This window comes from Trichomonascus vanleenenianus (assembly GCF_965637985.1).
Source record: "Trichomonascus vanleenenianus strain CLIB 3782 genome assembly, contig: TRVA0_034S, whole genome shotgun sequence".
NCBI lineage: Eukaryota > Fungi > Ascomycota > Dipodascomycetes > Dipodascales > Trichomonascaceae > Blastobotrys > Blastobotrys vanleenenianus.
Genome location: NW_027481853.1, coordinates 1 through 22,182, shown reverse-complemented (window position 1 = coordinate 22,182; position 22,182 = coordinate 1). Strand labels below are relative to the sequence as shown.

General features: G+C 49.4%; 12 protein-coding genes across 13 annotated transcripts; 4 read left to right on the top strand and 8 right to left on the bottom strand.

The window, feature by feature from the left end:
* Positions 1 to 395: 395 nt before the first annotated feature.
* TRVA0_034S00342 (uncharacterized protein) lies at positions 396 to 2,138 on the top strand (the record flags this gene model as incomplete). The annotated part of the gene is made up of 1 exon (XM_076686179.1): positions 396 to 2,138. One exon carries the CDS (start codon positions 396 to 398, stop codon positions 2,136 to 2,138), a length of 1,743 nt encoding a protein of 580 aa, XP_076539537.1.
* Positions 2,139 to 2,231: 93 nt separating this feature from the next.
* Positions 2,232 to 3,394, bottom strand: MUM2 (the record flags this gene model as incomplete). Of its 2 annotated transcripts, none has more annotated exons than XM_076686177.1 (4): positions 2,232 to 2,275; positions 2,323 to 2,413; positions 2,465 to 3,316; positions 3,377 to 3,394. In XM_076686177.1, the coding sequence occupies 4 exons, from the start codon at positions 3,392 to 3,394 to the stop codon at positions 2,232 to 2,234; spliced, it is 1,005 nt and encodes a 334-aa protein (XP_076539535.1). The 2 variants fall into 2 exon arrangements, with proteins under 2 accessions (XP_076539535.1, XP_076539536.1); XM_076686178.1 differs by having other exon boundaries at positions 2,232 to 2,269.
* Positions 3,395 to 3,890: 496 nt separating this feature from the next.
* On the bottom strand, positions 3,891 to 6,185 carry UBP14 (ubiquitin carboxyl-terminal hydrolase 14; the record flags this gene model as incomplete). The annotated part of the gene is made up of 1 exon (XM_076686176.1): positions 3,891 to 6,185. One exon carries the CDS (start codon positions 6,183 to 6,185, stop codon positions 3,891 to 3,893), a length of 2,295 nt encoding a protein of 764 aa, XP_076539534.1.
* Positions 6,186 to 7,473: 1,288 nt separating this feature from the next.
* Positions 7,474 to 8,925, bottom strand: EHD3 (enoyl-CoA hydratase/isomerase family protein; the record flags this gene model as incomplete). The annotated part of the gene is made up of 1 exon (XM_076686175.1): positions 7,474 to 8,925. One exon carries the CDS (start codon positions 8,923 to 8,925, stop codon positions 7,474 to 7,476), a length of 1,452 nt encoding a protein of 483 aa, XP_076539533.1.
* Positions 8,926 to 10,673: 1,748 nt separating this feature from the next.
* TRVA0_034S00254 (sphingolipid delta(4)-desaturase family protein) lies at positions 10,674 to 11,747 on the top strand (the record flags this gene model as incomplete). The annotated part of the gene is made up of 1 exon (XM_076686174.1): positions 10,674 to 11,747. One exon carries the CDS (start codon positions 10,674 to 10,676, stop codon positions 11,745 to 11,747), a length of 1,074 nt encoding a protein of 357 aa, XP_076539532.1.
* A 282-nt stretch (positions 11,748 to 12,029) lies between these two features.
* On the bottom strand, positions 12,030 to 12,420 carry RCF3 (Rcf3p; the record flags this gene model as incomplete). The annotated part of the gene is made up of 2 exons (XM_076686173.1): positions 12,030 to 12,317; positions 12,370 to 12,420. The coding sequence occupies 2 exons, from the start codon at positions 12,418 to 12,420 to the stop codon at positions 12,030 to 12,032; spliced, it is 339 nt and encodes a 112-aa protein (XP_076539531.1).
* A 186-nt stretch (positions 12,421 to 12,606) lies between these two features.
* MAP2 (methionine aminopeptidase) lies at positions 12,607 to 13,907 on the top strand (the record flags this gene model as incomplete). The annotated part of the gene is made up of 2 exons (XM_076686172.1): positions 12,607 to 12,655; positions 12,712 to 13,907. 2 exons carry the CDS (start codon positions 12,607 to 12,609, stop codon positions 13,905 to 13,907), a joined length of 1,245 nt encoding a protein of 414 aa, XP_076539530.1.
* Positions 13,908 to 14,720: 813 nt separating this feature from the next.
* On the bottom strand, positions 14,721 to 15,452 carry TRVA0_034S00188 (uncharacterized protein; the record flags this gene model as incomplete). Its single annotated transcript, XM_076686171.1, has 1 exon — positions 14,721 to 15,452. One exon carries the CDS (start codon positions 15,450 to 15,452, stop codon positions 14,721 to 14,723), a length of 732 nt encoding a protein of 243 aa, XP_076539529.1.
* Positions 15,453 to 16,343: 891 nt separating this feature from the next.
* TRVA0_034S00166 (uncharacterized protein) lies at positions 16,344 to 17,021 on the bottom strand (the record flags this gene model as incomplete). The annotated part of the gene is made up of 1 exon (XM_076686170.1): positions 16,344 to 17,021. One exon carries the CDS (start codon positions 17,019 to 17,021, stop codon positions 16,344 to 16,346), a length of 678 nt encoding a protein of 225 aa, XP_076539528.1.
* Positions 17,022 to 17,254: 233 nt separating this feature from the next.
* Positions 17,255 to 17,767, bottom strand: TRVA0_034S00144 (uncharacterized protein; the record flags this gene model as incomplete). Its single annotated transcript, XM_076686169.1, has 1 exon — positions 17,255 to 17,767. The coding sequence occupies one exon, from the start codon at positions 17,765 to 17,767 to the stop codon at positions 17,255 to 17,257; it is 513 nt and encodes a 170-aa protein (XP_076539527.1).
* Positions 17,768 to 19,751: 1,984 nt separating this feature from the next.
* SCS2 (phosphatidylinositol-binding protein SCS2) lies at positions 19,752 to 20,636 on the bottom strand (the record flags this gene model as incomplete). Its single annotated transcript, XM_076686168.1, has 3 exons — positions 19,752 to 20,320; positions 20,377 to 20,529; positions 20,603 to 20,636. The coding sequence occupies 3 exons, from the start codon at positions 20,634 to 20,636 to the stop codon at positions 19,752 to 19,754; spliced, it is 756 nt and encodes a 251-aa protein (XP_076539526.1).
* Positions 20,637 to 20,985: 349 nt separating this feature from the next.
* TRVA0_034S00100 (uncharacterized protein) lies at positions 20,986 to 22,091 on the top strand (the record flags this gene model as incomplete). The annotated part of the gene is made up of 3 exons (XM_076686167.1): positions 20,986 to 21,003; positions 21,047 to 21,955; positions 22,065 to 22,091. The coding sequence occupies 2 exons, from the start codon at positions 20,986 to 20,988 to the stop codon at positions 21,884 to 21,886; spliced, it is 858 nt and encodes a 285-aa protein (XP_076539525.1). The 3' UTR covers positions 21,887 to 21,955; positions 22,065 to 22,091.
* Positions 22,092 to 22,182: the final 91 nt, after the last annotated feature.

Below are 22,182 nucleotides of genomic sequence, written 5' to 3'. Positions count from 1 at the left end.
GTTTTGTCAAAACACAATAAACTACCTCATAACTCCATATCTCCATGTAGTTCCAGGGCGGTTCCAGCCTCCCCAATTACTACTACCAGTAAGCTCATTAGTGCTTGTAGTAGAATGCATTCGAGGGCCAGCCCTCGAGCTCCCGTAGTTGGGGGCTCTGCCCCCAAACCCCCGTTACATCAGCCATTCCTCCGCGTAACGGAGCCGAATTGTGTGCTGGTGATATTGGATGATCTCACTATACAGGGGGGTTTTGGGGGACCAGTAGTTAGTACCAGTAACGTAGTTATTCGAAGAAAAGACGTAACGCTTGTCCAGTTACTGTAGAGTGTGTTAACGATCGGTTATGGTCGGCGGAACAGCGAAAAACTAATATGGTAACCACGTAGAAATAGATGATTGAGTTATCGTCGACGTTCACGTATACCACGAAAAGCCCGCCTCAGGTAAGCCCCGATGGCGAGTTCGTAGCCTACGTAGTCGGCGATAAGCTGGTGATCCGGAGGACGTCGACTCTCGCGACCAAGAAGATCGTATCCCTGCCGAGACAGTTTGGCAGGCAGATCGCTGAGGTCGCGTGGGACCGCTCACTGGACGCGAGTCCGGAGCAAAGGCTGCTAGCCAGGGCCGCGGACGAGATCCGGACCTATGCCATTGACGCTAGTGGGCTCGCGGAGGCTTCAATCGCGCCAGGCAAGTTCGAAGTCGCGGCCGCTGAGTGGAGGTCCTGTCAACCTCAAAAGGGTCAGCCGGATCAGATAGTAAGAGTAGTCGGATTCAGTCGCTATGGGCTCAGAGCATCTGTCTGGTCCTCGGACGGGCTGGAACTAGACATTCCTTTTGTCAAATTTCCCCGGACAATTGATATCAACGGCGAGAATTTTGGCGTTTTGGTCCGAAGGAAAACCCAGGACGAACTGGTCATATTCTCGCTTAAGAAAATGGCCGAGACTGGCCAGGCGGTACGACGGCTGCCGCTGAAAGGCATGCTCGACACTAAGGAGATCAAGTGGTCTCCGGATGGACTCTATTTCAGTGCCCGGGACAACACCTCCATTGGGTTCAAGGTGAACATCTTTGGCGCTGACGGGACGTTGATCCACGTATGTGAAGGGCCTAGTGCTGTGAGGGACGAATTCGAACAGGGTGCCCTGGCAACAGAGTGGACTACGCTCAACGGACGATCGACGTTGATAATTGGTGACCGAAGTGAGCGAATCGTTGTAGTAGATGGGACCACTTACAGGCACCTGGCCGTTTTGCACCACAATGAACGCATTGATGACGATGTTCCGGTATGGGTTGAGGGAATTAGTACCCCAGTGATGTATTCACTGGCTCAGCTGCCGTTTATCGTTCCTAGTTACAAACCAGACTTGCCGGGTGTGTCGCTTTTGAAGATTTCTCCAGACGGGAAGTATTTGGCGACCAGAGTCGACTCTATGCCCAGTACTGTGTGGATTTGGTCCCTAAGAGATACTGTGCAGTTGCACTCGGTCCTGTGTCATTCGTCGTATGTCCATACCGTTCAATGGAGCAGGGATTCGACGAGGTTGCTGGTGATTCCGACAAAGGGCGGTCTTGTTGGAGTGCCTGAGTTTAACTCGCAGGACCAACAGGTACCGTATCTGGCTAGTTTCTCCAGTTGCATGGAGAGTATTAGCGGTGGGCAATGGGCTGACTGTGACAGATTCGTCGTATGGGACGCTCAAAACTTTGCGGTGGCCCTCATCCCTGCTTCCGCTGAACGTGCCAATAGCTCGAGTGAAGACGCGTTTCAAAATGTACTGAAAAGGGATACCACAGCAGTACAGGACACAGACGATGCTCAGGATGAGGGAAACGATTCAGGTATGTCCCTTGAGGAGGAATTGAATGCTGTGAATGACCAACACAATGCACAGTTGGAGAAGCCGGAAGGGGTTGCCATTGACAACGATGAGGAGCTGGGGCTGGTTGCCTCGGACACCGATTTGTCAATGAGGGAAGGAAGCCCTGCACAACTCCAGGACGACGACACGCGAGTTCGCGATATTGTGAATGGGGTCCAGCAGAATGAATGGATTGAGGATCCTGAAGATATCAAACCGGAGGACACGTTCCATGGGAGAAGGGCCAGCCACGGGAGACAGCCATGAGAAGAAGGACCTACAATAGAAGGGGACTAGCTTCCTAGATTATTTATTAGAAAATTTAGAGTATATATAATATAGTAATGCATCAAAGAGCAATCAATTGTTGGTTTTCTCAGTCCCTTCCGACTGGGTCCCTAGAGCTATAATGGTTAGTAAAAATCGTACACCATACCGGTAATTCACTTACCTTCGAGCTTGTTCTTCAAGAGCAAATTTTCCTGTCGCAGAATGCCAATTTCAACCTCTTTTTGCGCAGCGCGTCCCTGTGAAAGCATTCGCTATATATACCCCGCTGTTAGTACTGATCCCACAGATTGAATAAAACCTACGCCTAGAACTTCATTCTCCTGCCTGAGTGCTCTAAACCTCATCATCATCCGATGAACCATCTCAAGTCCGTCCATCTTCTTATGCATCACGTCCTCAAGTACCATCTTGTCCGCTTTCGACCCTCCGATAACGGTTGCCGTCATCATCGCCTCGATCTGGAACTTCAACTCTGCGATCTCGCGGTCCTTCTCCTCCACGCTCTTCGCCATATCCCTAAATGCCTTCTCGATTGCTGGATCGAGGTTTTCAAGTGCCTCCTTCAGCGGAGTAGCCCTCGACCAGTCTGTGGCATTATTCTTGATCTCCCCTTCAAATTGCCTAGACGCCGCAACCGCGGCATACTTCCGGTCATTGGGGAAACTAGATCCAATCCGCTCTATCTCCTGGGCCAAATTGGTCTTGTTTGGCTGGTGCTGGGACTGCGGGTGCGACTGCGAGGCCTGAGGGTGGTGATGCTTGAACAAGTTTCTGTCAAAGGCCATTTCCCCGGCAGAGGTTGGTCCAATTCGCCCAAACAACTGACCTCCATTACCCAGGCCAGAGTAGATGTTGCTCTCATAATCTCCAAACCCCTGAGTGTTCCTGGGATAGTCCAATTGGAGTGCGTCCGTGTTGCTCGCCCAGGGATTATTGAACGAAGACATGTTCGTGCCGTAGGACTTGAAAGAGCCCAGAGAATCAAACGACGTCTTGGGCGTCACGGAATGGTGCATGCTGGAGCTTTGAGATAGGCTACCGCTGCTCGAAGAAACAGCCAATTGGTTTCGCTGCTGGTCCTGCGCAGAGCTGGTCAACGCGGGAGATGAGTTGAAGTGGCTCAATTGATGGTGCATGTTCGCAGGCTTGCCTGGCTGGATTGCATCCCGGTTAGACCCTACAACATTGGCAATGTTATCCAGTGGTTTCCTTACATAGAATGGAGAATTCATTCCAACCTATTTACTTAGTCGGGTACTGTTTCTTTATGATAGAGCGTGAGAGCAAAGTTGAAGTTGGAGGAGCGGAAGAAAGGGGAGGGCTGAGAGAAGAGAAAAGAGAGGCGATTTGGAGGAGGAATTGGGCGGAATTTATAATATTTGCGTGGTCCAGCCTTATAACACTATGCGTGTCGTGTGTTTGGCTTCGCGGGTGCGTGATCTATCACATCCGGACTGTGATCATATTTCGGGTTCCCTGAGCAACATACATTCACCAAGTCGTACCTTACTATGATCTCTTCGGATTGAATTTATTCGAGTTTTTGTTCATGAGAATGTTTTTTGGTGGAATTAGGGGCTTATGGTACAGCGTAGACAAAGCCATGACAGAACCATTCATAGTGCGTAGACATGATAGGGTATTTTGTAACTTATTCTGAGTAAACAAGATATTCAATTGTATATGTTCTTCATCTCTAGTTTATATATAGTTGAGTCATCGTAGTGGTTAACGCACTCGCTCGAACAAATAAACGTAGGCGAACTTCTTCATCTCTTCGATTTCGCCGCCCCTGACAACCTTTTCGTCGTTAAACAATACCCATTCGTCCTGGCCGTCTATCTCCTTACGCACAAAAGCAACATAATGTCCCGCGTGGATGCTGGCTCCCTTATGACAGATAATGCCTTTAAGCCTATAGTTGGCAGGCAGAGAAGAATCTCCTACTGGACCTGCCTCCTCGCTTTCCGGCTCATCCTCCTCCATTGCTCCAGAATCATCAGGATTGCTGAAAAGCCATTCGACGGCAGCCTCAACGTTCCCACCGGTCTGACTCAATGCCTTCTTCGCCTGAGGCTGCGTGAAGCCCATATCCATAATCATCGAAACCTGTCCAGCGTCTGGCTCCGCTCCGCTGCTCTTTTGGCTCTTAACCAGGACTGGGGAATCAATATCAGGATCCTCCATGTGCTCCAAAAGCCAATTCATGGCAATCTCAGCGTCACTGTTACCAGTAGCAAACAGCGCTTTCTCGGCTCTAACCTTGGGCATTCCCATGGACTCGAGCTGCTCAAGAAGCATCTCATTGGCTACAAACTTGCCATCCTCCTCACCGCTGTCCTCCATGAGTTCCTCGTCGGGCTGCGGACCCTTGGAAAGGTACTCGTCTAGCGGGAAGACGCTATCGTCCACTTCCACGGGAATATCAAGCTTGGTAGGGACCCAATTAACGATCTGGAACCGTCTCGCGTTTAGCACCAGCACCTCTGGGAAGCTCTTGAATTTGACGTCAACTTCAGAATCCGTAGCCTGGCAGTTGCTGCACTTGTAATCAATATGCTCTCGAGCCGTATACAGATCTATGCATTCCTTGAGCTTAACCGGCTCGTACTCGCCTTCAGAGCCCTCTACCTTTCGTGCCGGGACTGGAATGGAAAGGTTCTCCTGCGACTCTGTCTTGTACATGACCTGGTTGCAGTTATTGCACTGGATGCGCCGCTCCGATTCGAACTTGAATGCAGTGGTGGGATCTCCAAGGTTGGACTTACGGCTGGACTGAGAAAGCTTCTCCGAGAGATAAGTCAGGAACTCAAAAGCGTCCTGCTGCCTCATGGTCGAGAATTCTACGTGCCCTCTGCCAATTAGAGCCTTGAACATGCCCAAAGCAATCCCCTTTTGGTGCTGAACGTCGCTCTCAGTGTCATTAGACGGAACAGCATACCTGCCAGAGAGTACACCGTCGGCCAGCTTCCTCATCTGCACTTCCAGATCATTAGCTGGGTCAGCCACAGGCAGTTCAGAGTTCTTAGAGTACCTCTCAATGAACTGAGGCAGCGAGAACAAGCATTGGACAACCGAAGACATGTAACACGAATTGCCTAGGTTCTTGATGCCAGTCAACCCAGGCCCAAACAGGGGCTGTAACAGCTTCCCATCATCTGTGACCATACTAAAGTCCCACTTAAGGTTCTGCTCGATCTGAAGCTCCGTCAGGCTCTTCTCCGTCTGCACGCGGTCGGCAATGTTGATGCCAAAGTGATTGAGGTGGGCCGCAATGGCCGGATCCTGGACCTCTTCATTACACCTGTAACAGTACACATCGGCACCGCCCTCCGGAGTGATACTACCAAGCTTGACTGAGGCAGGATGGCCGCAAGAGTCGAAATGGGTCAATCCGTGGCTGTTACCGCCGACTCCGCCAAACTGCGCTCTGCCGCACCCTAGGTTACCGCAAGTCAAGCAAAGCCACAGGTTTTCCTGGAGATCGCACAGAGCACAATGGGCCAGATTCTGGGACTGGAGCACCGTGGCCTCGTCTTGGGTCAGCCCAAGGATATGGCAACACGGAGTGATCTCCTGTTCCCATGCCTGAATTTCCTCTCTCCGGGCATAAGAAGTGGCCCTTAGCACTCCCTCTACGACATTGGCCACACTTTCGTGGGTCACCTCGATGGTGGAGCCGCCAAACTTGAGGTCCCGCACCGAAGTCGCCGTGTCGTAGTGATCCTCTTCCTTGTCGGCCTCAATTGCCAGCTTGGCGAGCTTCGGGGTCTTCTGCTGCTTCGCCTTGGGCGTCCGCTTGATGTTGAGGAACACATCGTGCCCAGTGAGCTCGCGGTGGAACGCGGTGTGGTTCTTCTTGGGGTCCGGACAAGAGGCGAGGAAGCACTGGAGACACAAGTCCAATCCAAACTCCGCGTCCGGGGTATCAAAGCAGTAGGAGCAATCGTCCTTGAACACTTGCTGGTTGCTTCGCGGAGGCGCCAGGCCCAGCGAATTGATGTGCTCGATTACTTCGCTCATTGTCGGGTTTGTTACTGTGGTGGTCTGTGGTGTGGCGATGTCTTTTATCGCCACAGCCGCACCCCACCCTTTAAGCGAGCCGAACACCTTGGAATGTGAAGAGCGCCATTGACCTCCATTGTACCTTGAAATAAGCTGAGTAATTGCCATTGTAGTCTATTTGTTGAGGGGCCAGCCCCTCAAACTCCCCGTGGCTCCGCTACGCGGAGATTCTTCTGTTTGGAATCAGGTCCAGCTATAAATCGAAGCCGCGGCTCAGGCAAGGCGACAAACCAAGGCTATTTTGTAGTATATGCGTATTAGGTACTTTTGATCTTACTCAAAGTTCAGCATATCCAATTGAATGAGACCGCGGCTTTAATGTAACTACTTTCTATCCCCTACGGTATTAACAGTGGTGCCGAAGCAACTAAGTAAATGAAGCTTTACGCACAATCTGCCACGGTATCGTGTTAAACATACCGTAAACCGTATAGCTTTATATCAATGGATTTCTGCTTTCATAATTTCATTCTTAGTATATGTGTACATCTTGGTGTACCGCTGTGGATTGCTGGGTCGGGAATAAGGGGAACAAAAGCTCGCCACATTCTGTAACAAAGTTTTGCAGCGCGTTACAAACTCCCAGTTACAGATACACTCAATGGTAAACACCTTGAACCATATAAGGACTCAATTGCTATGAAAAGGAAAGAGGAAATATATGGACGCTGTAATTCTCAATTATGAATTACTGCACTGACAACTGATTGCTAATTTGTCGCGTTCGCTATTGACAGGAAGCTCTGTTCCTAATTTAGAAACTTACTTCGATTTGGCGCATTCAGATTCTGATATACACTCTGAAACTCGTTGAAGCGACACATTACGAAAATCTGTAGAACTGTTGCTTTGGTCTCAACTGACTACAAGCATAGTTGTAGTCGTTAAAACTGCCCACAAAATTTAGTTGATAGATATGCTGGGTTATGATTGAATTCGGTGATTCATTCAACTAGTTGTTCACCCAGCATGCTCTCACAGCCTGACAAAGATAGTGTAGAAAGGGCACCCCGTGGCTATGATCAAATTGAGAGATAATGAGGTCCTCGGCGAAGCAGAGCTACGGGGGTTTGGGGGCTAGCCCCCAAGAAACTATCACAGAGAAGAATTGCTATGATCAAATTGAGAGATAATAAGGTTCTCGGCGGAGCCGAGCCACGGGGGTTTGGGGGCTGGCCCCCAAGAAACCAGAGAAAAGTTGAAGTATCACAGAGAAGAAATCGGAGTATGTACAATGTATAATAGTTTAGTACTTCCAGTCGAGAAGGGACTCGTCAGAAGGGTCAGGCTTGGTCATTCGGGTGAGGATCTCACGGACCTTGATTTCGACGCTGTTCTTGGCGCCGTACCGGTCCTGGAAATGAGTGAGCACCTCGTCACGGGTCGCCTTGAACTCTCGCGTCGAGTGGTTGCCAATGACGTAGTCCTGGACCTCGGCCTCCTTCGGGAGACCAAAGCTGTGCGGGTACTCAGTGAAAGTCTCATCGGAGAGGAACTCGATCTCTGGCGAGCCCGAGTCCCGCTTCTGGAAGAATGCAGCAACGTCGGCCTGGGAGACCTCGCCAGAGGATGGTGGGGTCCAGGATGGGGCCCGCTTGGGCTTCGTTAGCAGCAGCGCCGACACGCCCTCGACGAAGTCTGGATGGTACATGAAGTTCTCAGCAATGTGATACTCCTTGGTGAAGGCGGCGGAGATATCGAGCTTCCTGGCGTTACGGATAGCGGCGAGGGTCACCTTAACGGCGGTTGGCGATCTCTCGAGGATAGTGGCCTTGGTCTTCCGCGCGAACTCGGATGGATGCTCGTCGAGCGCTCGCAGGATCTCCTCGACCGAGTCGTGGCCGAAGCACTCGTCAATGACCTCCCGCTTCTCGCCGGAGATGGAGAACGCGTAGTCCGCTGGGGCGTCTTCGGCGAAATCCTCAATTGCCTCGTTTACGAGCTGGTAGGAGTCCACCTGAGCCTCGGCGACCGAGTTGTGCAGCTCCGAAAGTCGCGCCTCGAGGTCGGCAAGTCGCGAAGACGGGACGTAGTGGGTCGCAATGCCGGCGTAGACGGCATCAAAGCCCTTGAGCCGCTCAGAGGTCAGCCCCAGGTAGACACCGAGCTGGCCATCGAGTCGCGACAGGAAGTAAGTGCCGCCCACGTCCGGGAAGAAGCCAATGGTAGTCTCTGGCATGGCGAAAAGAGTCTTCTCGGTAGCAACACGGAACGGAGCGTGCACCGAAAGTCCAACGCCGCCGCCCATGGTGATACCATCCATGAAAGACACGAATGGCTTCGGGTAGGTAGCAATGTACTGATCGAGCGTGTATTCACGGTTGAAGTAGTGCGCAGCCTCCGCGGAGCCCTTGGCACCCTCCTTAGCAATGCCTCCGGCCAGTGCCGCGACATCACCACCAGCGCACAGCGACTTTTCGCCCTCGCCCTTGAGCATGACGATCTTGGCCGAGTCGGACTTGGCCCACTCGCGCAGCCGAGGCAGAATCTCCTCGACCATGTTGAGGTTGAGCGAGTTAAGCTTCGCCGGACGGTTCAACGTGATGGTTCGCCCAGCCTTGTTGGCATGGAACTTGACCTCCGGAGCGGTAGAAGCCGTCGAAGACATTCGCAGGAAGGTCGGGTTCGTGATCTTGGATCGGAGTGGCATGGCCTTAACTGTATTGAGCAGAGCACTTGCTCGCTTTAGCGACTGCATGGGTATTATATATAAATTTCGGTTCTCGCGGCTTATTAATGTATGCAGGTGCACGAGTGTGGGGCCAGAATTGATTCAATTGCCTCTGTCCGGGTCGACTATCGATATTCGGCTGGCCTTTATACCCTTTGGTGCGTGAAGCCTCTCGGAGTGGGTGGAGTCGGAAATTTTTCGGCCTCTTGGCGGGTTAACTTGACTCGCTTAACTTCCCCTTCCCCACCATCTCGCCCTCCGAGGTCTCCGCGTTACCTGCACCAATATTGTAATGCTTGATTAACCTGGCTGGTTAATGCATTTTCGAGGGCCAGCCCTCGAGCTCCCGTAGCTCCGCTGCGCGGAGGGCTTGTTGATTGGGTGACGGGTCCTGCATTTGGTGCCTCGGGGAGCTTAAATCATGGCGAAACCTTTCTGCATGACTACCAGTACTACAGTATTGGATTACAATATTTCTCATAGCTACTGTAGTACATGTATTACAGTAATCTCCTATTAGTAGCAGTGGTAGTTATTTCGAACTTCAGCAACAATGGATGGCAAAAATTGGTCTCTAGGTAGTAATTCGTATCCTTGTATTGTAAAAGTTGCAACTGTTAGATGATTTTCTGATTCCGCATTTTCGTTTCTCTACTCTTAAGGCACTCAATACGTGATTCTTGTTCCCAATGTGATCAGAATCCAGGCTATTGTAAGAACTTCCCCTGAACATACTGAACCCGCAGACAAGGTAAGCCGCATTCCTTACATTTGGTAGCGGTGCAAGCCTACTGGAGTTAGAATATTTGAGTACGGGCGTTATCAACAAAACTGATTGTCTTGAAGTACCTGGCCACAGCAGAACCGCTACTTCGACAGAACATTTAACTTTCCTACGAGTAGTGACTTCAATTGTAATCGTAGCTAGGATTGCAATTGAGAGATTTTACGAGCAGCTAGTTATGCTTTTACGGTACAAACGAAATGTGAGTTTGATTTTTCGAAGACCTACTCCAAGTTGTCAAACTATTTCCTATTTTTCTCTGATAGCTTCTCCGGGAAGTTCATGGGTTGTCCATTTCAAAAGGATTTCTAGGCTATTGGTAATGGAATTCTTTTAAACTTCTTTTATACCGTGGTATATTGAGGTTAGGTTGTTTGATGTAGTCTTGTACTGTACCTCATCTCAGCTCTTTGATTTGAAAGGTACGATTCATATTCAACAGAATTAATTATTTGAAGCACAAATTTCTTTTAGGTAAATGCGCAATATAGTTACCAGGTAGGTATTTCGTGAATTGTGCTAGTGTTCCATCACTTGTTATGCAGCTAATGGCTTATTGTGACCTTCAGTTCGATGACATGCCGGCTATACTTCTGTGCGCCGGTAAGCCGTATTTATTGAATACCGGTATTTCAAGTTGCGACATACAATTGATACGCCCAACTACTACGCGAAGCAGAGCCACGGGGGGTCTGGGGGGCTGGCCCCCCAGGGAACTGGTATACATCGTGAAGGGAAAGGGGTGTGGTGCGGCTGAAAGCCGTTAACGAGTTATGCGGAAATTAACGTAATTTTCCGAAACGTGGTGTGGAAAAAAGTAGATGACGGCATGGCAGCGGTTTCGAATCTGGCAGATGTCGGCTGAGCATTCTTTTTAGACACGAAGCTCCTTTAAACTAGAAAAAAAAGTAGCCTCAGGGAAACTCAATAAATGGACAGCAAAAGGGTGTGATTTTTTTTGTTCATTTTGATATTACCCGTGTAAACTTTTATGATGGAGCAGACCAAAGCCGTCCAGCGGAAGCTGGAGAAGACCGGGATCGATGCGAGCTTTATAGAGCATGATAAGGACTTCTTCTACACATACCAAGAGGAGCCGCATCGTACCCGGCGGAAGCAGATTATCGCGAGCCACCCTGAGATCACGAAGCTCAATGGGTACGAACCGCTTACCAAGTGGGTTGTGCTCGGGGTGTGCACGGTGCAATTCACTACGGCGTATTTATTGAGGGACTCTAGTTTGTCGAGCTGGAAGTTCTGGGCTGCTGCGTACTTTATTGGTGCGACCTGCGTGTCGAACTTGTTCCTGGCCATCCACGAGCTGTGTCACAATCTCGCGTTCAGGAAGCCGCTGCATAACAGGCTGTTCTCGATTTTGACGAACCTGCCAATTGGCATTCCATACAGCGCAAGTTTTGGGCCCTATCATCTGCTGCACCACAAGTTCATGGGGGACGAGCAGTATGACACGGACATTCCTACTCCGCTGGAGGCAGCAGTGCTCTCTTCTGTGCTGGGCAAGGCGTTCTTTGCGACTTTCCAGCTGTTTTTCTACGCATTGCGACCTATGTTTATCATCAATATCAGGTTTACGTGGGTCCACTTGCTGAATGTAGCGGTTCAGGTCGCTTTTGACTATTTTTTCATCAAAACTCTGGGGTCCACTGCGTTCTACTACCTTCTTATTAGCGATTTTTTGGCTGGCTCGCTGCATCCAATTGCCGGTCACTTCATTGCTGAGCACTATGTGTTTGATGCTCCGGCGAAGTATGACCCCAAGGGGACGCCATTCCCGGAGACGTATAGTTATTATGGTGCGTTGAACATTTTTGTTTACAATGCTGGGTATCATAGCGAGCACCATGACTTTCCGTATATCCCGTGGACGCGGATTAAGAAAGTGCGAGAAATTGCCGCGGAGTTCTACGACCCATTGCCTTATCATACCAGCTGGGTCAAGGTCATCTATGACTTTGTGTTTGACCAGAAGGTTACGCTGTGGTGCAGGGTCAAGCGAGCCGAAGCAGCCCGCAAGCGTGAACATAAAGAGGGCACTTTGGAGTAACCGATTCCTCAAAACAGTCATTTTACGTCTGACCTCAAATCAGGCAATAAACTATTGACATTTTTCAGTAGTCTTCTTCGGATCCTCCGCGAAGCGGAGCTACGGGGAGTTTGAAGGGCTGGCCCCTCAATGTATCCATTCTTTTACCAACTACTGACCAACAATTCGATTGATCCTCCGCGAAGCGGAGCCACGGGGAGTTTGAGGGGCTGGCCCCTCAACACATACCCTGGAATTACAAAACGAAAGGAGATTAATATACATATATACAACAAAAATTAACTAATTGACTTTTCGCCCGGTAAGATCGACATACTCGCCTCGAGAAGCGGCGTCTTCCAATCGCTGCCGCTCTTCGTGCAGCTGCTGGAACCGGATCCTACGTTCATACCGCACCAGCTCCCTATCAACCCTCCAACATCCGCCAGTAATCATAAACCCTAGCTGGATAAACACCTTGAAAGGAATAGTCAGCGTTTTGTACAGAGGCATGCACCTGTGGGCAGCGAACGCTGCTCCAAGGCCAACTACTCCGCCTTTAATACCTCCAATAGCTGCGTTCGTGAGGATCTTTTGCCTATTAGCGCAAGCCAAGCCTACCGGCTACATCGCAAACACATACAACATCAATAGCTCCCTGGAGCTTCTCGGGCTCGTGATGACCGGGTCGCATTAGTACCTTGTTCAAACTGATGAAGAAGTGGCGCCATTCAGTTTCGGGAAACTGGCATGGCGGTGCATGTGGCGGTGCTGTTGTGGCTTTTCCTGTGGCGCTGTGGCGGTGGCTTCATGCAGGGCCGGCCTGCCGGCGACAACGAAAAAACTTTGGGCCCATCTCTGTCTATCAAACGAGACGACAATGTCGGAACCAAAGGAACAGCTTGAGGCGCAGGTCAAGGATCTTTCGTGTAGGTATTCTATGGGATGCTACAATTGACAAAAACGCTAACCAAAATGAAAATAGTAGAGTCCCAGGCGGATGACGCCGCGGCAATTGCCGAAGAGGCCATCGAAGAGGTTGAAGACGGCGGAGAGGCCAAGAAGAAGAAGAAGAAGAAGAACAAGAAGAAGAAGAAGACGACCAACGTCGGAATCTCCACCTTCTACCCCGAAGGCGTCTACCCTGAGGGCGAGACCGTCGAGTATAAAGACGATAACCTGTTCCGAACCACTGATGAAGAGAAGCGGTATCTCGACCGCCAGAGCAACGAGCGATGGAACGACTTCCGTAAGGCCGCTGAGGTCCACAGACGCGTACGAAAGTACGCGCGAGACCGTATTCAGCCAGGCATGACCATGATTGAAGTCGCCGAGTCCATTGAGAACGCCGTCCGAACCATGGCCGAAGGGGAGAACGAATTGCAGGCTGGTATGGGCTTCCCATGCGGTGTGTCGCTGAACCACTGTGCTGCGCACTACACGCCTAACAAGGGGGATACTACGGTGCTTAACTACGATGATGTTATGAAGGTGGACTTTGGCGTGCACGTAAACGGATCGATCATCGACTCGGCGTTCACTATGACGTTTGACAGCAAATACGACCAGCTGCTAGCCGCCATCAAGGACGCGACCAACACGGGTATCCGGGAGGCTGGTATTGACGTTCGAATGTGCGACATTGGTGCTGCTGTCCAGGAAGTCATGGAATCTTACGAGTTGGAGCTCGACGGCAAGACGTACCCGATCAAGGCGATCCGCAACCTCAATGGCCACGATATCCGTCCCTACAAGATCCACGGTACCAAGTCCGTACCAATTGTCAAGGGTGGTGACCAGACCAAGATGGAGGAGGGCGAGACTTTTGCCATTGAGACGTTCGGGTCCACAGGCCGTGGGTACGTAGTCGAGGAGGGTGAGTGCTCCCACTACTCGCGAAACACTGAGATGGGCAATGTACCGCTGCGAGTTAGCTCCGCCAAGACGTTGCTGTCGACGATTGATAAGACTTTTGGCACTCTGCCGTTCTGCCGACGGTATCTTGACCGAATTGGCGAGGAGAAGTATCTTTTGGCGCTCAACCATCTGTGCAAGTCTGGTCTTGTTAACGAGCACCCGCCGCTGGTGGACCAGAAGGGCGCTCTTACGGCGCAGTATGAGCATACTATTCTGCTGCGGCCAACCGTCAAGGAGGTTGTTTCGCGGGGCGACGACTACTAATCAAAAAAAAAAGTGATAAAGCATTTATGGGTAACAGTTTGTACATTATGTTGCTTTTATCGATTGTTTTTCGAGGGCCAGCCCTCGAGCTCCCGTAGCTCCGCTTCACGGAGGGTCTTCTCTGGTGTAACGGTTACGAAAAAAAAAAATAATCATTCATTAGTACGATTATGAAGCTTACAATAGCGGTACTGCAGCAATGAAGCTCTGACTTTATATGACTGCTATCAGTAGGATATGGTATGATCAGCCCCATGCCACTTATACCTGAAAACTGTGGACTACACTGTAAACATGAACTCAAGCAATTCGTCATACATGCTATTGATGAAATTTGAACAACTGCTTCAGTCCCAATGAAGCTACATTTGAACCACTTTTCAACACCGCTTAAAGGTTGAAATTGATGATCCCCAAAACCATGAATTGGCAACTTTTGAGAGTTGCTTAGCCACGTAAGTCGATATCGCCAGCGCACCGTAATCCACAGCTGGTATCCTCATTGACCGAGGTCTGAGCTGCTTTCCCAGTCCTACTCCAAAAGATTCAATTCAAAGGCTGATATCGACTCAATTGAATACTGTAACTAACAGAGCCGAGTTTTGAATATCTGCAGCAATTACAAGTTAGCTCGTTTCTGCTTAGATTGGTCAGCGGTTCAAGATTACCGGTAGTACAATGCCTAGAAATGTCAGAACCCGGACATATCTCAGCATTAATAATTATTATTTACCGCGCAAGTTGCGAAAATAACTAAGTCGGAATCAACTGTCTTGCAAAAAAAGACTGACATTGAACCAATGATCTCTTCTATTAAGTGTCAACCGCGAAACCCTGGTTTAACCCTGGTTTAATGTCTGTATTGATTGCACGTACATTTGCAAACTGAGCTGTAATTCGTCGGACATCTGCGGCATTTGGCCCTCTCGTGACTCGAAGCTCGTCGATATCCAATTCTGGACCAACCAGGCGTTCAGTCAAATACTTAGTAATTGATAAACAGGCTAATTTTTCTTGGCACTCCAGAAAAACTTTGGATTGTCTTGAAATTTCTTCAATAGACAATGACAGATTGCCTCTAGGGAAATAAATCCTGGTCTCACCCTGCAGGTCAATGAATTTGATATTAATCTTGACTTCTCTTCCAGAGTTTTGCAGGAACTGTGTAAGATGATTAAGCACGATCCGATGTCGTAACCTGTGAATGGATATCGCGGCAATCACAGAGCTTACTTTCTCTAGTGCATTCCGACCTTCTGTTGTAATGCGCGATACTTCGGCCTCTACTTTAGTGGTTTCTTTCCATTTGCCATCGAGAGCATGCAATGACTTGACAATTTGAAGCGCTAATCCGCCATAAGAAAAGTCACCATTTCGAATATTCAATCGCACATCTTTAAGCTTACCGAATGGATCCGCAAGATACGGAATGGCACTGAGAGCGTACCAGCCAGCTTGCTCGGAGATATCGAATACAAGTCGCTCTACCTGTATGGAGTCACTTAAAGCTGCAAGGCTCAGCAGAGGCCATTGCTCGTTGGTCATATCGATATGTGGTTCTGTGTCGAATATCCACTCAGCCCAATGGATACGAGGATGGTACAACAGCAGACCCCTAAGCCTTGTTTCAATTTTTTGTTTGCGCTTTGGACCCCTACTTATCTCTTCTTGAGTAGCTAATGGTACACGATACACAACATTGGAATCCTCTAGGCTAGCATATATTAACTATTTTCCACTGCACACAATCAGCAATTTGGCCCACGGCTCATCAATATCTGGCAACTCTGGATCTCGCGGAGGAAAGTTTCGTTCATAGCCGGAAGACACATTTACTTGTCCACTCATTTTGTTTTGGTACATAGAGCAATCAATGAGTAAGAATAAAAGCTATTTGCCTTTTATATAAACGAGAGTCGGGTGGGGAAGGCTGAGATAACCTATCAATAAGGTTGAAGAGAGTAGCAAATGAATGCAAAAAAAAAAAGCTGACATGAGGGCTACGGTCCATAGCCGTTCGGGACTGATCAGTGTCGATTCAATGCAACTAGATGACCCAATGACGTTATCTATTGATTTTCAACCGCGAAACTTGATTTAATTATTTGTTGTTATAGCACGTACATTTGCAAACTGAGCAGTAATTCGTCGAACAGTAGCGTCAGTTGGGTTACCTGTGACTCGAAGCTCGTGGATAGCTAATTGTGGACCAACTAAGCGTTCAGCCACTCCCTCAGTAATTGATAAACAGGCGAGTGTCTCTTCGCACACCAGAGCAACAACCTCGGACTCTCTTGATATTGCTTCAATAGACAATGATAGATTGCCTCTTGTAAGATGGATCGTGGTCTCACCAGGCAACTCGAAGCTGTTGATGTTAATCTGGACATCTCTTTCAGAGTTTTGAACAAACCCAATAAGATGATTAAGCATGTCCTATTGCCGCAAATGATCAAAGGTTATCGACGCAATCACCGAGCTTACTTTCTCCAGCGCTTTCCGACCTTCCGTCGTAATGTGCGAAACTTCGACCTGTACTTCAGTGGTTTCTTTCCATTTGCCAACGCAGAATACCCATTTGTCATCGAGAGCATCCAATGACTCGACAATTTCAAGCGCTAACCCACCGTTGGAAAAGTTACCATTTCGAATCCTCAGTCGCACATCTCTAACCTTACCATATGGATGCGCGAAAAAGGGGATGACTTCGAGGACATACCTACCAGCTTGTTCGGAGATATCGAATATTAGCCTCTCTATCTGTATGGCGTCGCCTAATGCCGCAAGGCTCAACAGATGCCAGTCCTCGTTGGTCGTATCAATATGTGGCTCTGAATGGAATATCCATTCAATCCGATGGATACAATAGTTGTACAGCAAATTGATAAAGTTTCTTTCAATTTTTTGTCTGCGCGTTGATCCCCGAGTTCTCTCTTCTTGAGTAGCTAAAGGTACACGATACACAACAGTGGGGTCCTCCAAGCTAGTGTACGTTAACTCCGTTTCGCTGTACGTAATAAGCAATTCGGACCATGGCTCATCTATATCTGGCAACTCAGGATCTCGTGGAGAAAAGTTTCGTTCATTGTAAGACACATTCGTGTGTTCGCTCATTCTGTTTTGATATAAAGGGAAGTCAAGAGGTAAGATCTATATACGGGAATTTAGTGGGGAAGGCATCCTATAAAATAAGGTTTTGGAGACTAGCAAATGAACGCACAAGAAGATTGACATTAAGATTGCGGTTCACAGCCACTAGGTACTGAACTGTATCGATTAGATATAATAGCCAGATTGACTATAAAAATAACGACGTTATCTATCAATTTTTAACCGTGAAATCTGATTTAGTTATCTGTTGTTATAGTACGTACATTGGCAAATCGAGCTACAATTCGTCTGAGAGCAGCGGAATTTGGCTTGCCTGTGACTCGAAGCTCGTGGATATCCAATTCTGGACCAACCAGGCGTTCAGTCAATTTCTTAGTAATTGATAAATAGGCTAATTTTTCTTCGCACTCCAGAACAATCTTGGACTCGCTTGAAATTGCTTCGATAGACAATGATAGATTACCTCTCGGAAGATGGATCGTAGTCTCGCCGTGCAGCTCGAAGCTGTTGATAATAATCTGAAATTCTCTTACAGAGTTTTGAACAAACTGAACAAGATGACTAAGGACGTATCGATGTCGGAACCGGTCAAAGGCCATCAATGCAATCTTCGAGCTTACTCTCTCCAGTGCTTTCCAGCCTTCAGCCGCAATGTTCGTAACTTCGAGATGTAGCTCGACAACCCCGTGCCTCGCCAGAGAGGTAGTATCATCGTGGCCTAGTCGAAGCAGGGCTCCGGGTCGTAACATGGAATCTTGCCATTTGCGTTCGAGAGCTTCCAATGTCTTGACAATTTGAAGCGCTAACCCACCGTCGGAAAATTCACCGTTTCGAATCTTCAGTCGTACATCTCTGATTGCGCCGCCATATGGATAGGAAATAAACGGAATGACTTCGAGAACGTACCTGCCAGCTTGTTCGGAAATGTCGAATACCAGGCTCTCTACCTGTGCGGAGTCACCTAAAGCGACAACATACAATAGCCACCGTAACTCCTCGGTCGTATCAATATGTGGTTCTGAATGGAATTTCCATTCAACCCGGCGGATACAATACTGGACCAGCAGGTGCTCAAAGTTTCTAGCAATTGATCTGTTGCGCTCTGACCCCTGATTTCTCTCTCGTCAAGTAGCTAATGGTACGCGATACACAACATTGGGTTCACTACGCTTGCGTATGTTAACTCCGTGCCGCTGTACGTAATCAATAATTCAGACCACGGCTCGTCCACATCCGGCAACCTATTATCTTGCGGAGGCAACTTTTGTTCATTGTCAACGGAAGACGCAATCGCTTGTTCGCTCATTTTTGTTTAGGTATATAGAGCAGGTCAAGAAGTGGAAATGAAACCGATGTACCATATATAAGGGAGGCGAATGGGGAAGGTATTTTGTTGATAAGAGTTAGCAAACTAACAACATATACACTAGCAAATGAATGCACATATCTAATTTGTATATTGAGAGGAATTTGCAAATAAGGAGAGCGGAAGGATAAATATCATAATATGACGAATCTTCGTAATTGACGGTCGAAACCGTTCTTGAAGAAACCGGAACTACGAGCTTAATGATAAGTAAATTGAGAGAGGCAAATTCTGGACACCATGGACACAACATGATATGCCGCATTTGATGTCCAATCATCTAAGCCGCACGCTCCGCGGCTTGGGAGCTCTTACAAAAAATTATATACATGGCAGGCAGGGCGAGTCACTGATCATTAAGGGCTCTATACTAGCACAAAGAGTTAGAGCTTAAACGAGAGACTATAGCTTATAATATTTGGCTCTACATGCCGGCATATGTCTTGGGTAGCACTTATATTTCGTATGTGTCAACAATGTGCCTGGGAACTTCAAATGCTATGCTCTTGCGAAGAGAATCGGGCTCTGTGCGCACATTGTGCTAATCTCCGGAAGTCAAACCCGAACATGCGCCGGCATGGTAGGTAGCTCGGAAAAAAGAATTGGAATCAGTGCAGGGACTGTAACGGTTTGCATGGAAGCAGGCGGCGAATTTGCAGAAACAGGCTGCTAACCAGGGCCACTGCGATAAGGTCGAAATCATTAATAAGAGCATTTGACGTACAGAAAATTACGTAAACTCTTAGGCTTGTCAATCAATTGTGATATATGATAGTGATTGTGACGAGTACTGCCATATCATGATGCGTAATTCATAATATCAATCGTAATATCAATGCAGTATCAATCTAGCCGTCAATTGCAACGGTAGTATAAACGTAGTACCAATCGAAGTATCATACTATCGTAGTACCAATCATAGGAGTCAACCACACTTGTGAAGATGAGCTGAAAATGACCTCCCACTGCCACAGGAATCGCAATTGATTTGAACACAATTGGTACCATTATTTATACTACAATTAATAGTACAATTGATACTATGTTACAACGTAACGAAGAGTTTGTTACGATGTCATCATTCAGGATACGGGGGTCTGGGGGCTGGCCCCCAGCTACGGGAGCTCGAGGGCTGGCCCTCGAATACATTCCACAGCCAGTATTAACTATAATGATAGAGATGTACTAGGGAGAGGTCTCCGCGAAGCGGAGCTACGGGGGTCTGGGGGTTGACCCCCAGGGAAAACACAAGCTTTCAAGGTATTAATTACCGCGACTAATACTATAATAGATGCTACAATTGAGTAAACTACCACTATTAAACGGGCCATATATTAACATTTTTTACTTTTTTTGTATGTATGTTATTAGAAAAGTTTCCAACCAATGAAAAACGCAATGAGCGCAAGAATCAGCACAATTGGCACCGGAACGCCCCCAGTAGGCTGCCGAACTCTGTGCTGCGCCTGGGCAGAACTACCACCAGCTCGCTTTTCTGATGTTGATGATGATGCCTTGATGTCCTTCTGCATCTCGGCGATTTTGGCCTGGGCCGACTCAATCTCCGAGTTAACCGTAGAAGCAGCCCGCTGGGTCGCATTAGTGGCCGACTTGGCGACCCCCGTCGAGCCATTGGCAGGAGCTTCGGCATCCTCCGTGTTGTTAGTGTTAGTATTCGAAAAGGTAGTAGTATCGGGTTCTTCCGGTGCCGCAGAGGTCGTCACAGCCACAGGCTGCTGTGCCTCCCCCTCGCCCTCGCTGGCAAACTTGTACGTAACCCTGATCTTCTTGCTGTCGGTCGCCGCCTCCGGTATGTTCTTCCACAGGTCGGCGAAGTTGTCTGCATTCGCATCGGCATCCACCGGCGCACTCAGCACCAGGAACTTGTCCTTGCTCTTGCCATCCGGAGCCGGCACGTCCTTATACTGTCGGATAACTACAATTCGTTAGCCCTGGCGCCCAAATCGGGTGATTACAAATCACAAAACGTACTGGAAACTTCCACGCTGGTCCCCGGCTCAATTATCGACGCGTTGGGTCGCACGCAGTACAGCTTCGGGGCGGTCGTCTTGATCTTATACGCCAGCCGCGACCCCGAATCGTTCCTCAGGTAGAGCGGCCTCACGACCTGATCGGTAAAAGGAGCTATTTTAAACCCCGGGTTAGCTCCGAAAACGACACAATTCAATTCAATTCAACCACCTGCACTCTTTCATACCTTCAAACTCAAGCGTTTCCGGCGACACCTCCATTTTTTTCGCACCCGTTGGCTGTAGGAAAGGGAAAAATTAAGTGGTTGACTGGTTTGGGTGATGGGAGAAGGGGTATGTGATTCCGCCCGTAACCAGGGTGGCTAGTTTCAGATGCTCCTCAATCGAGGCATCTGATTAGAGTTTCTCTCTCTCTCCCAGCGCCGCAATGGGGGGGCATAAGGGGCCTTGCCCCCTTATTCGGTTTCTCCGCAGGCAAAAACAAACGCCAGGCGGGCGCCGCATTCCTCGCGCGCGCGCGCGGGTGAGCCGCACGAAGATCGTGGTATGATGTCAGCAATTTAACCTTCGACAGCCGTGTATAGTGCCGGGGTAAAGAGCGACGACGACGATGGACGCGAGGAAGCAGGTAAGACGATAAGGCAAATGGGGAATTGGGCTAATGGAGTAAGCTTGAGGAGATGGGCTTTGCGCCCAAGCGAATTGAGGCGGCGATGAGGAATACGAGCGGAGAGCTCGAGGCAGCCGTTGAGTGGATCGAAGCCAACCAGGAGCGATTCGATAAGGCGGATGCGCAGGAATACGAAGACCTCGATGAAACTGAGACCCACCCAGCAGCTAAAAAGTACGCGACGATCGTGCCTGCCACCACCGAAACCCCCGAAGAGGAAAAAAAGCCGCTGACCGAGGAGGAGAAGGCTGCTAAACTGCAGGCATTGCGCGAGAAGGCAGCCTTGAAAAAGGCTGAACAAGCCAAGCAGGATGTAATTGAGCGCAGAAGGAACGAGGAGCTCATGATGAAGCGAGATAAGGAACACCGTAAGCTCGCCGAGGAGCAGAAGCAGAAAGAGGCCATGAAGGACGCCGAGAAACGACGCCGAGAGGCTCGAGAGGACGTGCTGGCCAAAAAGAAGATCCTCGCCCAGATCGAGGCTGATCGAAAAGCCCGCCAGGCCGCCAAGGCTGAGGCTTCGGGAGCTGCTCCCGCCCCGGCTGCCAAACCCGCGGCGGCCCCGAAGCCAGCGCCTCCAGCCCACTCACGACCAGACTACATTGTATCCAACCTCCGGTTTAGACTCCCCGGCCAGGCGGCTCCTTATACGAAGACTTACCCGGTCGACGTGCCCGTCAAGGACGTCATTGACGACGTTTCGTCGCAGTCCGGCATCCCCGCCAGCAGAGTCGTGCTCATGCTCACCTTCCCGACCCGCAAGCTCACCATCGCCCAGGGCGACCAAACTCTCAAAGAGGCCGGCCTCATTAACAGCATCGTCATGGTCAAGGAGGAGTAGTATACAATTGTTTAGATATACCCCTGGGGGGCCAGCCCCCCAGACCCCCCGTGGCTCCGCTTCGCGGAGGTTCCACCAGATGTAGCTACTATTGGTCAAGGAGGAGTAGCATACAATTGCTTAGATATACCCCTGGGGGGCCAGCCCCCCAGACCCCCCGTGGCTCCGCTTCGCGGAGGTTCCACCAGATGTAGCTACTATTGGTCAATGACGAATAATGGTTTTTCAGGGCCAGAGTACCTGGGGGGCCAGCCCCCCCCCCCCCCCCCCCCCCCCCCCCCCCGCGGGGTATGGGA